Source organism: Colossoma macropomum, unplaced genomic scaffold (genome assembly GCF_904425465.1).
Source record: "Colossoma macropomum unplaced genomic scaffold, Colossoma_macropomum, whole genome shotgun sequence".
NCBI classification, from domain to species: Eukaryota; Metazoa; Chordata; class Actinopteri; order Characiformes; family Serrasalmidae; genus Colossoma; species Colossoma macropomum.
The window spans coordinates 20,188,087-20,201,080 of NW_023494785.1; the positions used below are offsets into that span (position 1 = coordinate 20,188,087).

The 12,994-nt window shown below is 44.4% G+C and overlaps 1 protein-coding gene across 1 annotated transcript in view; it reads right to left on the reverse strand.

Annotated features, from left to right (window-relative positions):
• Window positions 1-1,606: 1,606 nt before the first annotated feature.
• Window positions 1,607-12,994, reverse strand: part of foxo6a (forkhead box O6 a) — a 33,783-nt gene continuing 22,395 nt past the window's right edge. Inside the window, exon 2 of the mRNA XM_036586482.1 lies at window positions 1,607-5,371. Within this exon, the coding sequence (XP_036442375.1) occupies window positions 3,809-5,371 (1,563 nt within the window). The 3' untranslated portion in view covers window positions 1,607-3,808. The remainder of the gene's footprint in view (window positions 5,372-12,994) is intronic.

Consider the following 12,994-nt stretch of genomic DNA (forward strand, 5'->3'; position numbering starts at 1 on the left):
TCATCACGAGTCCCTCTCTACTTTTTCACCAAGGTGATGAATGTATATGATATATATATGGAGAGCAGAGTTACCCAGAATTTTTTGAGCATTTAGTTTCTCTTATTTTATTATTTTTCATCAGTTCTCTTCACCAAAATAGTGTTTTTGGTTTGAATTTACCAGTACAGCTTGTTTAGCTGTGATAAAAGAAAACAGGTGGTGACTTTAACCTTAGCAGTCGCTAGAACTGGGTTCTCAGTAGGCAGCCTTGTAAGATTTTTCCCCATTGTCAGGATATCACGGTTGAATCCACAAGAAAAAAAGGTCACTGATTATTGGCTCATTTTCAATGATATTTTAGTTGATACTGCTAAATCTATGGGTTGAAGCCCAACAAAAAGTCACAGATTATTGACACATCATCAACGATATGTTTATTTATACTGCTAAATATGCATGTTGTCAATAATGGCTGATATCAGCCAACTAATATATTGGTTGGGTTCTAGTTAAGGATACAGAATATTTTTCACTTTTGAGTCGAGGGAAACGTGAGTTTTTATAAACACAACTGTAAAATTACAAAATGTTCTGTATATGAAGTACTGTAATTTAAAAGAATTTGTTAATTTTTTGGAAAAAGTACAGATCATTTTTTGCCAGTACATTTTCTGCTTTTGTACAGATACAGTGTAGTCCATTCGCCATGAAATGTTCATACATTGTAAAGGGCAGTTGGCCTTTTCACATATTGTGAAGAAAATAATAAATTAGAAAAAATAAAAGAGTTATCAGGTTTTGATCAGAGGGTGGAGCAGCAGGAAGGCAGGAATAGTTATCATCTACCTTTCTCCCACCAATTGTTTCTATTTTCCTTCAATCATGAAATCTGTAGTATGTTCTTCTGCACATTTCTGCTTTCTCTCTCTCTCTCTCTAGTGAGGCTCTGGCAGAGTTGAGTCAATTAAATGCGTACATCTCAGCCGGAGTGGGAGGAGGGAGGCTCCCTGGGGGGCAGACAGTATGGCTGTGCAGAGAGGCACTCTCCCTCTGTGAAAACGCCTCAGATGGGACTATGACAGCTGTGACCAACCTACAGCTTCAGAGGCGATAACAAGCCTTATTAGATACTCACCACCCCACCCCCAAACTCTCTCTCACTCTCACATGCACACTGTACACCACACCCCCCAAATACACATGAATGTTACCTGTGCCGTACACACAGACCTAATTTCTATCAGACGTTCTGTAGTTCATATGTGAATAAGCTTGCAGAGCTACACCTGAGTCCTAGGATCACTTGTATGTAATACCATTATAAATAATATAAAAATAACTCCTGACCTTTTATTAATATAATGCAATAATCACTTTAATATGATAGCATTGTTCAGTACTCTGAGCAACTAAGCTACAAAGCTGTTCCTAATATCTTCTGTGATCTTCCACATATAAACAGCAAAACTGGCTATAAAGTGACATTATGCAATGTAACATCAAAATATAAATCACATACTAGGCATGTACAGAATGGTTAGCATTTTCTTTTCATTTATTTATCAGTCACCAAATGATGAGATACATTCTCTTAAAAAAAGAAACAATGAAAGTGATATTCTTTTTTTCCATCTTAAAAACTATAATACAATATTCTCAATATATAGATTTTTGTACAAAATAAAAGGTCATGGAACAATAAAGAAAGAGTGATCACACAAGAGGAAGGAGGGAGTTGGGACACACATAAGTCAGTCCTCGCTTCCATACAATAACATTATAAGTCGTTTGTTATATATTAAATATTTAATATTAGAGCTTACTATTCTGATATCAGCATTGACACGTCTTCTTTTAAGCACTACGTCCGATGAGTCAGTCAGAGTGGCAGGTACTGCAGTGATGGAGCTCACACAGGGCTGTGGTTAACAGGCAAAGCAGGGGACGCAGTGTGTGGTCTGACATATCAGAAGACTAGGACAAATATTAAATAATGACATCGAAAATTGTATGTGGGATCTCCCACTGCGTCACAGATTAGCATCACAAAACCCGGGCCGGCTGAGTAGCGTTTATCTGAGTGAGAGTTTTGATGGAGTGAGCTATCCTTGACCTTTTGCCATAATGACGCGCCCCATTTCCCTCCCGCCTGCTTTATGGAGCAGAGCCGTGCTTAAGGGGGAGAGGGACAGGGGCTCAGGGGGAGTGTGGTGCTGTAGCTATAGAGACCACACACATACACGCACACAGCTAGGATGAGAGAAGGCATGGAAGAGGCAAGGGTTCTTTCGCTGATCTAACCACTATAACAAACCATTCCCTGTTCAAGCCCTTTTCAACTTTGTTTGCCTTTTTTTTCTTTTACAAACAGAGGACAACAAAGAAAACAGATCAAAATTTTGACAGATGTTTTCATGGTCTCTGATTACAGACTTAAAAATCACACCTGGTCAAAAGTATGCCTGACGTATAGCACCTCAAAAAGAAACCCATAAAAGGGAAGCAGACATGGCGATACTACACAACACAACACTTCCCAATTCAGCCACACAGAGGAGAGACCAAACTGTCTTGTAGAATCAAAACAGTTTTAGCTTAAAAGAATGGGAAACTAAAGCCTTGCTCTTTTGTCACATCATATTTTCTCCGTGCTTGCGTGTCCTATTCTGGACAGACGGACAATGCTACTGACTCCCTGAGTGCGGGATGACTGTGTGTTAATCATGCCCATCACTCAACACATTATGTGAGAGAGGGAGGAGAGGCCTAGTGGGGGGGGCTGTATTCAATCTGCAATAATGATGCATCACTGCAGCATCACTTTGGAGATTAAAAACAAGACGCTGAATTTCAATCAAGCCACCGTTAATGGGCCAGTGAAGGATGATGGGCCGGTCTGGGCTGGCAGGGGAGCTGAAGCTATCGCCGTGGAGAAGAGGTGAGCTCTAACACAGACAGAGAACAAGAAAACAAGGAAATTTTCTGCTTATCTTTATTTCAATTAAAGTAGAGTTGTCCGAAGGCTCATTAAAAGAAGTGCAACTATCAGACAGAATCAGATTGTTAAAAATAAGGGACTAGGTTACAAACTAGCTTACTGAGATTTAAAATTAGATTATTGAAAAAATGTATGGTTATCAGTTATCATAAGTTATGCAATCAAAATCAGATTTTGATTAAGCAAAGGTTAACCAAACAGGGCAAATGCCTAGTTCTCAAACAATGTGGGATTTAATTAATGAAAATAAAAGTAGTGGAGGCTACTCTGTCAATAAGCAAGCTGAACTACCTCTGAGAACTAAACCTCTGAAACTCCTCTCTAAACAGAGAAATCTGTTTCATTTTTTTCTGCATACAGGCCCCCTATGGGTGTGAGATTTTCCCACTTGTGCAGCAAACAACATGCCAGCTACAGCTCCTGCCGCCCGGGAGCCAGCTCCCCATTGTGAGAGTGAGATACGGATTTGTTTTACGCAGTTAAAGTGCTCAAGAGTTTAGTTTTGACTGGAGAAGAAGGCAATGTTGGGCAACACAGTCGAGATTGTCATCACGTTCTGTCAGCAAGAGCAAAAGTGGTTGACGTTAAGCGGGGTGTAACAGATGTGTGTACTGGATAAAAGGGGGACACACGTTTCAGAACAGCACACAGATAGATGAGCAGGCAAAGTAAGACAGAAACTCAGAAAGTGAAACTAAGGAATGTCTTCTGGATTCTTGTCCTTTATTTGAGGAATGTGTGAATCAAGCACAGTGCATCTCCCCTCTAAGGAGGCCTGCAGAAAGTTTGGTCTCTGAGAATGTTCATGGCAGGGCAGGTGTGGGGGTTTCAGCCAGGCACCCAGCTCTGGTTGCTGTGGTTCTGCTGTGGGCCTGCAAGGCCCATGCTTACGCCCATGCCCATACCCATCCCGATGCCCATGCCCTGTGCCAGGGAGCAATCAAAGTTAAAGTCCATCTCCTCTCCTGAGTCCATGATGTCATGGAGGAGGACAGACTCCACATCACAGTCCAGGCTGCCATGGAAGACATCCACATCCAGGTCTGCTGGCAGCCGCTCGTGGGGGTAAGGGTGGTGGGGGTGGTGGTAGCCTTGGTAACCACTACCTCCTCCCCCCATGCCCTGAGCTTGATGGTACGGACCATCGGCCATGGCTTGCTGGTGTGGGCCTGGAAAAGTGTTGTGGCGAGGGTGTGGGGCAGTGGCCAAATGGCAGGAGTCCTGAGGGACACCCTGCATGCCTGCAGGGTTTGGGGGCAGTGTGGTGGAGGCAGGGAGGTGTGCATGAGCTGGAGGACTGTACAGGTATGGAGCTTTATGGTTGTAGGGTTGCATGTGGCCAGCGCTGGGTCGGCTAAGGGTGGCAGGGCCATGAGGCCGATGGTTCTGGCCCAGGCTGTGATTCATGCTGTGAGCAGGATTGGCTGCTGCATTCGAAGCAGAGATGTGTGGCTGGTTATGACTGTGGGTACCATTGTGGCTATGAGCAGGATTGTGATTGTGTGTGCCATTGTGGCTGTTGTGGCCATGATGGTGGCTGTGGGTTCCATTACTAGGAGGAACCATCATGGCATCATGCTCCTGGCCAAGCATCAAGTCCTTAGCACAGTATTGTGGGCCTCCAGTAAGTAGACTCTGCAAGGCATTTGTGCCTGAGTAGGTCTGCAAGTTGCCAGAGAAGCTGGAGGCCTTGTTCTCCTGGATGGTCTGCAAGGGCGAATGATGGCGCAGCATGCCAACACCTGGTTGACCATATATGGGGCTGCAGTAGGATCCCTGGGCCTTTGACCCACTGCTGTAGTGGTAGGCAGGGCGCTTGTGGCGTGGTGGCTGGTGATGGTACCCTTCTTCCAGGCTGATGGCCCCAGTGAGATCTGCTAGCTGTGGCAGCTCCACAGGAGGGCAGTGTGCCGCCGGGGAGCGGGTGCTGGAGGGACTAGGGTAGAGACGTGGCGATGCGGAGCAGGATAGCCGCCCCTCCTCTGGGTTCTCCAGCTCCCCTTCTGCCATAATAGGTGACAGACGTCCACTAAGTGTGGAAGCTGCCGAGCTGGCCCGAGAGTGGAGGTCTGTCCATGTCTCAAACTCTTCCCCTACACTTGTTGCTCCTGTCCCAGGCTTTCCTGTTGGGCTGGTCTGCTCTGGGGAGCCATGGAATGCCACCCGGGCCACCGAGCCCAATCCTGCTCTTCCAACCATTTTCTTGCGGTTCACCCGGCCTTTGCTCTTCAGGTACTTGGTGCTGTTGTCCATAGAGACAGCCCGTCGCCGGGGTGCTTTCCCTGCCTTGCCTCCTTCAGGGTTCAGCATCCACCAGGAGCTCTTCCCCGTACCTTCATTCTGCACACGGATGAAACGAGTGTGGAGTGACAGATTGTGGCGTATGGAGTTCTGTAGATGAACAGAAAAAGAAAAGAGAGGACAGACTATTAACAACTTATGAGATGATTTACTCAAATTTCCCATTTATTTTTAAAGGAGCAGCCATGCACAAGCAATCCTCGTAGATTTTCTTGTAGAATAACTGGTTTTGACTGGCTGGCATGCAATGCATGCATGATGTCCACCAAAATTTTTGACATCAAAGGCTAAAAAATAAGTTCTAATTCATCATGCACATCACATAAACATTGAAGATGGAGTGATTTTTGCAACTTGGCATTCTGACTGATATGAGAGAAGGCTGGCACGAGCTAAAAAATCTTGCTCTTTTTTTTTTTGAGGCTGGGGGATCCCTCCTTCAGCCTGGTGTGGATGTCGGCTAATCCCTGGTTCAATGTGCTTGGCTTGGGCTGTGTTTGAAGCCTGTGCCAGCCTGGCCTCTCGCCAGCCTTCTCTCCCATTCTGAGAGAGGAAACATATCGAGTGATTGAGCCAGGAGTAAGCGCAGATAATGGAGTCAGACGAATCTGCCTCCCACTCACAGTCGTTCTATATTCCATGTCTCACCCTCTCTTTTCCCTTCTAACCTCTACTCGCCCTAGAGAGCCTTGTTTTCCCTTTACTCTTGCATGACTATACTGTATTTCATTACTTCTATATCCAGAGACAAATCAAATGAAAAAGATGAAGATGCTAACATTATTGTTCATTTTATCTCTTGGCCACTCAATTTCAGAGGAGCATACTCAATCCATCATTCTTTCTCTTCAGGCACTACTAATTTCATTCAGCCTGCTCAAATACATATTAATATTGGTATATTAAAAGATAAGTGACTTTGTGAAAAAGTGGTTGCTTCTGTCTAGGGGATAATAAAAAGATGAAAATATTAAAAACCTGTTATGCCCACTAGGTTCCCATATGTGATCAAAAGTCACCAGCCTTACAGCAGATGTGTGCTTATACAGAATGTACAACTATTAAGATGTTGAATGAAAACAAAAAACTGTCAGCATCTCCAGTCAGGTGATCGAAGAATGGCTCCTCAAGGTAGCACCTCCAATGTGAGGGGAGTAACCATGGCAACAGGGTAAACGTGAAGGCAAAATAAAGCAGGAATCTGTTGTGGGGTTTGCTTGTGAGGAGGGAGGAGGGGAGAGCTGCTTTTTGAAGCTGCAGCTGAACTCCCCACAGCCTTTCATCAAGCCACTAGGCCTGGGGTTCAACTTGCTGGGGATGCTCAGAAAACCAGCCTCATGAGACTCAATAAAATATGTACTTCCTGTATCACAACAGATCACAATCTAAGATTCTGTCTATACTATGCTGGTAACATTCTCATATTTGTATGTCTTCTTTTGTAAACTGATTCCATTGCAGTGTATGTGTTAGGACCTGTAATACCTATTACTCCATCAAAATTTTCTTTGCCATAGGACTAGTTTATGAACTGAGACTGTTATACTTCTCAGACATGACACCTGGGCAATGACACCTTTCACCTGTCTGGTATTCTTGCTTTACAATCTTCTAATTCTCTCTGCTATTTTCTCCACATGTGCTTGTTTGAACGGACCTGAATCAGAGGATGAGTCAGGGGCTATACGGACTGCCTATGCCCCTCACACCCCCAGAAACTGGCAATCAGCACTAATCCTTGCTCCATTCCACATAATCCCAGACAATCCAAGGCTAATCCTAGTTGATTCATGGGCACTCCCAGCCGGGTGGATCCCATTGTTAGAGCAGGGATGGAGTTTGTGCGTGTCCCACTACCTTTGTGGCAACAGCATATTGTGGGGAAGCACCTGTAATGAAGTCGAAAGAATGATCCAGTGTTGTTCTCATCTGGTTTGCAAAACAATAAAAGGAAACCAATTAGTCTACCATTTATCTTACTAAATCTACTACATCTTATTCATCAGTTTTAGTGGGTATAGCAGGAGCTGAATCAAGAACATCACTCAGTCTCTGGCCAAGGGCTTCCATAACCCCCTACACCCCCATTCCTATCCCCTAGGGAGCAGCTGGAGGCTAAGCTAACTAGCAACGACGTTGCCTGCTCCTATTAGAACAGAGCTCAGAGCCTGTGTCAAATGCCGTAAAATCAGGCTCCCCTCCTTTCCCACCACTAAAACATTTCCAGACACTTTTAATTAACTACATGCACACACACACACACACACACACACACAAACACAGAACACACCACTCTGCTTACATCAAGGTCTGACAACACAATCAAGTGAACAGGAAACAAAGAGACTGGAGAAGAGCTCCTGCTCAACGGAGGAGAGTTCCACATCCCAGTGGCCCTTCTGTCAAAGTTTTTGAACTCAGCTCTCATTAGGGACTGCAGCCCGATAGTTCTGTTAGGGATCCAGCTTCCACCTCCATGCCTCCTCACCCAAGTCTTCTTTGTCCCAAGATTAAGAGCTTAAGACCTACTAACCCCCCAGCCTGACAAGTTTGTGCTTTTTTTCCAATACACAGGTGGCCTTGGCACTGAATGGACTTTTCCAAGAGCATGCATATGTTTGGAGCCAGAGGGCCCAGACTTCCTGTTTTAAGCAGCCTTGCTTTGTACCTATTATCACAATAGAGAATTCATTTCACCCTACTTTTCTCTTGTCCCTGTTTTCAGCTATTTCGTGCCCCCTATTCAAATCGATTCCAAGCCTTACTCCTACCTGGTTTCATCTTAAATTCAGAGAGTGTAAGTCAACATTGAGAATCGATTCAACCAATTTGATAAAGAAAACAAGTTTGTGGGGAGCTTTAGATCAACACCGTATAGTCAGCAGATAACATCATCACTAAGAATATGGACTGCTTATTATGTAAAGGAAACCCTGTCTTTACTGCCCCTTGCTTGCACTCAACCAAAGCCAAGATGGCTCTTCTAGTGATAGCCTCATCTACTCTGACAGACAGAGTGAAGCTCTGCGTGAGCTCCGTGACACTGCCTAGTGCACAAGCTTGGCTGTGAGCCAGTTGCCCCTCTGCCATCACTCTCAGGCGGGCATTCTGCAGTTGGCTCTTGGGGGAGGTGTGGTGTCCCAGAAGCCATGGTTGAGCGTGGGCTCTACAGACTGGCATGGGGCAGCTGGCTGTCTGGCTGGGGGAAGGGATGGGAATGTGGGGGTACATGTGGGGGCTCAACTGTGAGAACCATCTAAACAACACAAAGGAGTTCACTTCCACAACTACGCCCACCCCTCACAAAAAAACTACCCCCCACAGCTAACTCAAGAGGCTGCTCACAAGAGAGCAGAGGAAACAGGTCAAACTATTTAGGCCCAACTTGCTGGGTGCATAATCACTACAGAAAAAACTGCCTGATGAGAGCGAGACAGAACCGTGGAACAAAGGGAAGAGACCACTCACCCAATTCAAATAACTTTACTACACAAAAGACGGATGCTGTACCGTACCACACAGAGAAGCATCTGCCACACAAGACCAGCAATCCTCAACCCGTCATTATTAAGCCATTCCAGGCAGTCAGCAGCCATTATATATCGTCAATGAGTATCTCTTTATACACCACATTAATTTGATAAGCACCAAGTGTGTGTGTGTTTGGGGGGATGGGGTGAGGGTAACGTTAACTGCATTTATTGTGAAACGTTTTCTTTTAACAGGCAGAGGTGGGGAGGGGGGAGCAACTCGATGGAAGAGGTTTTGTTCGGCACGGGAATGAGTTTTGTCAGCTAAGCCTGTCTCCAGGCTATTGATGGAAATTAGCAGCGGATAAATATTCGCATCCTGTGATTGATGTCACGGCTGGGCTTGTCCCTTTGAAGGGAAATAAAGAATGCAGAGGCGCGCAGATTAATGGAAACTGGGGGTAGGTGTGTTCACACAGTTCTCACAGGGAGGGGGGATTCTGGCAAGAGGTACTGCTTAAAGCACAGAAATACAGAATCTTGCACATGCAGTTAGCACAGTAACAGCAGTCTCTTTTCAGTTATGGAGGCTATAACATAACAGATGGGCAAAATGACAATGTAAATCACAGTCGTAATCATCAAGAGAAAAGTGAGATTTACTTTAGTTGATAGAGGTAAAGCAAATAATGTGGGGTGATACTTTATTTGGATAGCCCATTGCAGATGCTTTTTTAATGCTTACCTTGCAAGTAACTAAATATTTATTAAATTCACCCTAATTTTCCCAAACCACAGCCAAGTCCTAACCATAAATGTAACTTCAATCCAAAAGTAAAACCTAAAAACACTTCATACTTACCTAAACCTAACTTTAGTGTGGTTGAGATTCAGTTGATTCTCACCAGATACTTTGTTAATAATTTGAACATCTGTGGATAACCTATAAAGGGGCCATCCAAAAAAGTGGGACCTATATAGTCATCTAATGATTTTTTTCAGATACACCAAGATAACAGCAATGTGCTGAATTTACTTGATGTAAACGTGTACATGATTTCCACATGAATAAAATATACTACAAGACATTTTTGTCTTATGGTTTACTTACCTTTGGCAATAACTATGTTGATGTAACATTTTATTAATGCAGCGATGATGTATGCATTTGAATAAAGTAAATTCAATGCATCATTTTTTTCAGTGTAGGAGGAGGGAATAGTGTAGCCTACGTATGATCATATCATCAGGCAATAACACATAACGCATGTTATTCCCTGGTGGAGTGCTACAGCATTAAAATCAGAAGATAAGAAAGAGCGGCTCATGTCTTCTCTACGACTCTGTGGCCAGAAACTGAGCCGCTCTGCTGAGAGTGTAATGGGGTTGGTGGGTGATTCCTGCCTGGCTGTGTGCTAATTGCAGCGCCCAGGCTGTGCTTCCTGCAGGCCGGGTGGATGGCGGGTGGCTGGGTGTGGAAGCGGGCCCGTATGGGCCAAGGAGATAAAAATAGCGACACCAGATTAGCCGAGCATCTGAGTGCCGGACAGGGGATCGGAAAATCCACCACCCAGCCCAAGAGTGGCCACTGCCTTCTGTGCAGAATGGGGCAGGGAGTGGCCTGGGATCCTCACATCTTCCAGCCCACTCAAAAGCTGCTGGGAGCACGTCACGAGTGCGGCACGGGGACAGCTTTTCCGACGCCGGCCTGCCAGATCACTCCAGCCCTTCCCTCCACCCCCCAGGGAGCATTCACACAACAGGTGCAGGAGTGGTACACCTGTGGGAGCTCCTGATTGCTCCAACCACACACACACACACACACATGCACCTTCTTTGCGAACTCGACTCACATTTTCCACAGCGCTTGCCATACACTTTGTTAAGTCATGCACGTTTTTGAACAGGTTTTAACTGTGGGTTTTTTATAAGGGAAGGCTGTGTCTGTGTGTGTGTGTAAGAAGAGAGAGAGAGAAAGAAAGTAAAGTTGGTCTATTTAATAGCCCACAGCAGTGTGAAGTGGATTTGATTATATTGCAAAATCCATCTGCCATACACAAAAAAAGACGGACAAGCAACAATGAAACAAATGCAGCCAGTGCTTTTTTTCCTTCTCTCTCACCATAATCTCATTCATAGTAATAAGAATCTCATTTCCCACATTCTAAAGGTCAGCGCACACCTCTGATCAGACTTTAATACAGATCATTCTCAGGGTTTAATTTAATTTCACCCGAGCAGGAAACTCATTCGCGAGGCGTGTGTTCAGCATGCAAAATTCATACAATCATTGCTTTAATTGTTTCAGTTTCAGAGCTGGGGGTAACACTGTTGCAATCAGGCATATGAACCCACCGCCTTTCACTCATACACAGCAAACATATGCCACGCTCACTCTATACTCAAAGACACAGCTAGCTAGATAAACCAATGGACCCTTCCCTATGGTCAGAGAGCGCTGGCTCAGTTCAAAGTTCAAACCCTATAAATCACTTGAGCCCAGAATGCTGGAGAAGCAGCACACACAGGCATGCCCACACATGTATGCCATGACTAAGTCACGCAACACACGCGCACAAATGCCTGGCACACTGGGCACTCTCAGAACAGCGGTACCAAGCGACCAGTTGCTAAGGAGACCCAAGGGAAAGGGAGGGCTCTTGTTGCCATAGCAACCTGTTCTCTCCCAGCCAACGATCCCTCCCCAAGGGAGTGACATGGGGGAGTTTGGGGGAGAGGGAGGGAGGTAGACTGGGGGAGTTTACTGAAGTAAAGGAGAGAGAGAACGAAAGAAAGAGTATATAGATTACGAAACTGCATGATGAAATCCCAATCTGTGACAACATTTTGAAAAATACAGAAACATTCCAGACCATACCCTATCTGCACAGAATAACGCACAGCTTCATCTGTAGCAGCTACAGTCAGGTTAATAAGAGTTTGGACAGTGACACAATATATAATCATTTTGCCTCTGTACACCACCACAACGGATTTGAAATGAAGCAGTTAGGATGTGATTCAGCTTTAGTTCAAGGGGTTGACCAAAAAAATTGCATCTCAATATGCGGTCCATATTAGGCTGAAAAAAAAAACAAAACAAACCTATCAGAGAGATAGTGGAAACTTTAGAAGTGGCCAAATCAACAATTTTGTGCACTGGTGAGCTCAGCAACACCAAAAAGCCTGGAAGACCACAGAAGGAAAGTAAAGTAGCTGATCGCAGAATTCTTTCTGTGGTGAAGAAAAACCCCTTTACAACATGTAGTCAAGTCAAGGACATTCAAGAGATTGTTGGTTTATCATTGTGAAAGTCTACAATCGACAGACTCCTGCATGAATGTAAATATAGAGGGTTTACCTCAAGATGCAGGCCACTGGTAATATTCAAGAACAGAAAGGCGAGATTTGACTTGCTAGAGAACATCTAAAAAAGCCTGCCCAGTTCTGGAACAAGATTCTTTGGATAGATGAAGCCAAAACTGGTTGATGGCAACAGAATGATGGGAAGAGGAGAGTATGGAGAAGGGAAGAAAGCGCTAATGAGCCGAAGCATACCACATCATCTGTCAAACATGGTGGAGGCAGTGTTATGGCATGGGCATGTATGGCTGCCAATAGAGCTGGGTGATTGGTGATTTACTGATTTTTACTTAGGTGACTGCTGATAGAAGTACCAAGATGAATTCTGAAATGTGTAGAGCTTTACTTTCTGCTCAGATACAGTCAAATGCTGCAAAACAGACAGAACAGAGCTTCAAAGTACAGATGGATAATGACCCAAAACACACTGTGAAAGCAACTCAAGAGCTTCTTTAGGCAAAGGAATGGAATGTTCTTAAACAGCCGAGTCAGTCATTTGACCTCAGCCCAATTGGGCATGCTTTTCACTTACTGAAGACAAAACTGAAGGCAGAAGACGGCTGCAGTAAAGGCCTATCAAAGCATCTCAAGGGATTAAACTCAGCATTTGGTGATGTCCATGGGTTTCAGACTTCACTGACTGCAAAGGATTTGCATCCAAGTATTAAAAATAATCCATGTACTTATAATTATCTTAGTTTGTCCAATTACTTTTGAGCCTGTGATAATGGAGGGACTATGTAAAAAAAGCCTTAAAAAAGGCTTTAATTCCTAAAACGTTAAGGTAATGTTTTGTTTAACCCCTTGAATTAAAGCTGAAAGTCTACACTCCAATTCATTCTTGACTGCTTAATTTCAAGCCCATTGTGGTGATGTACAG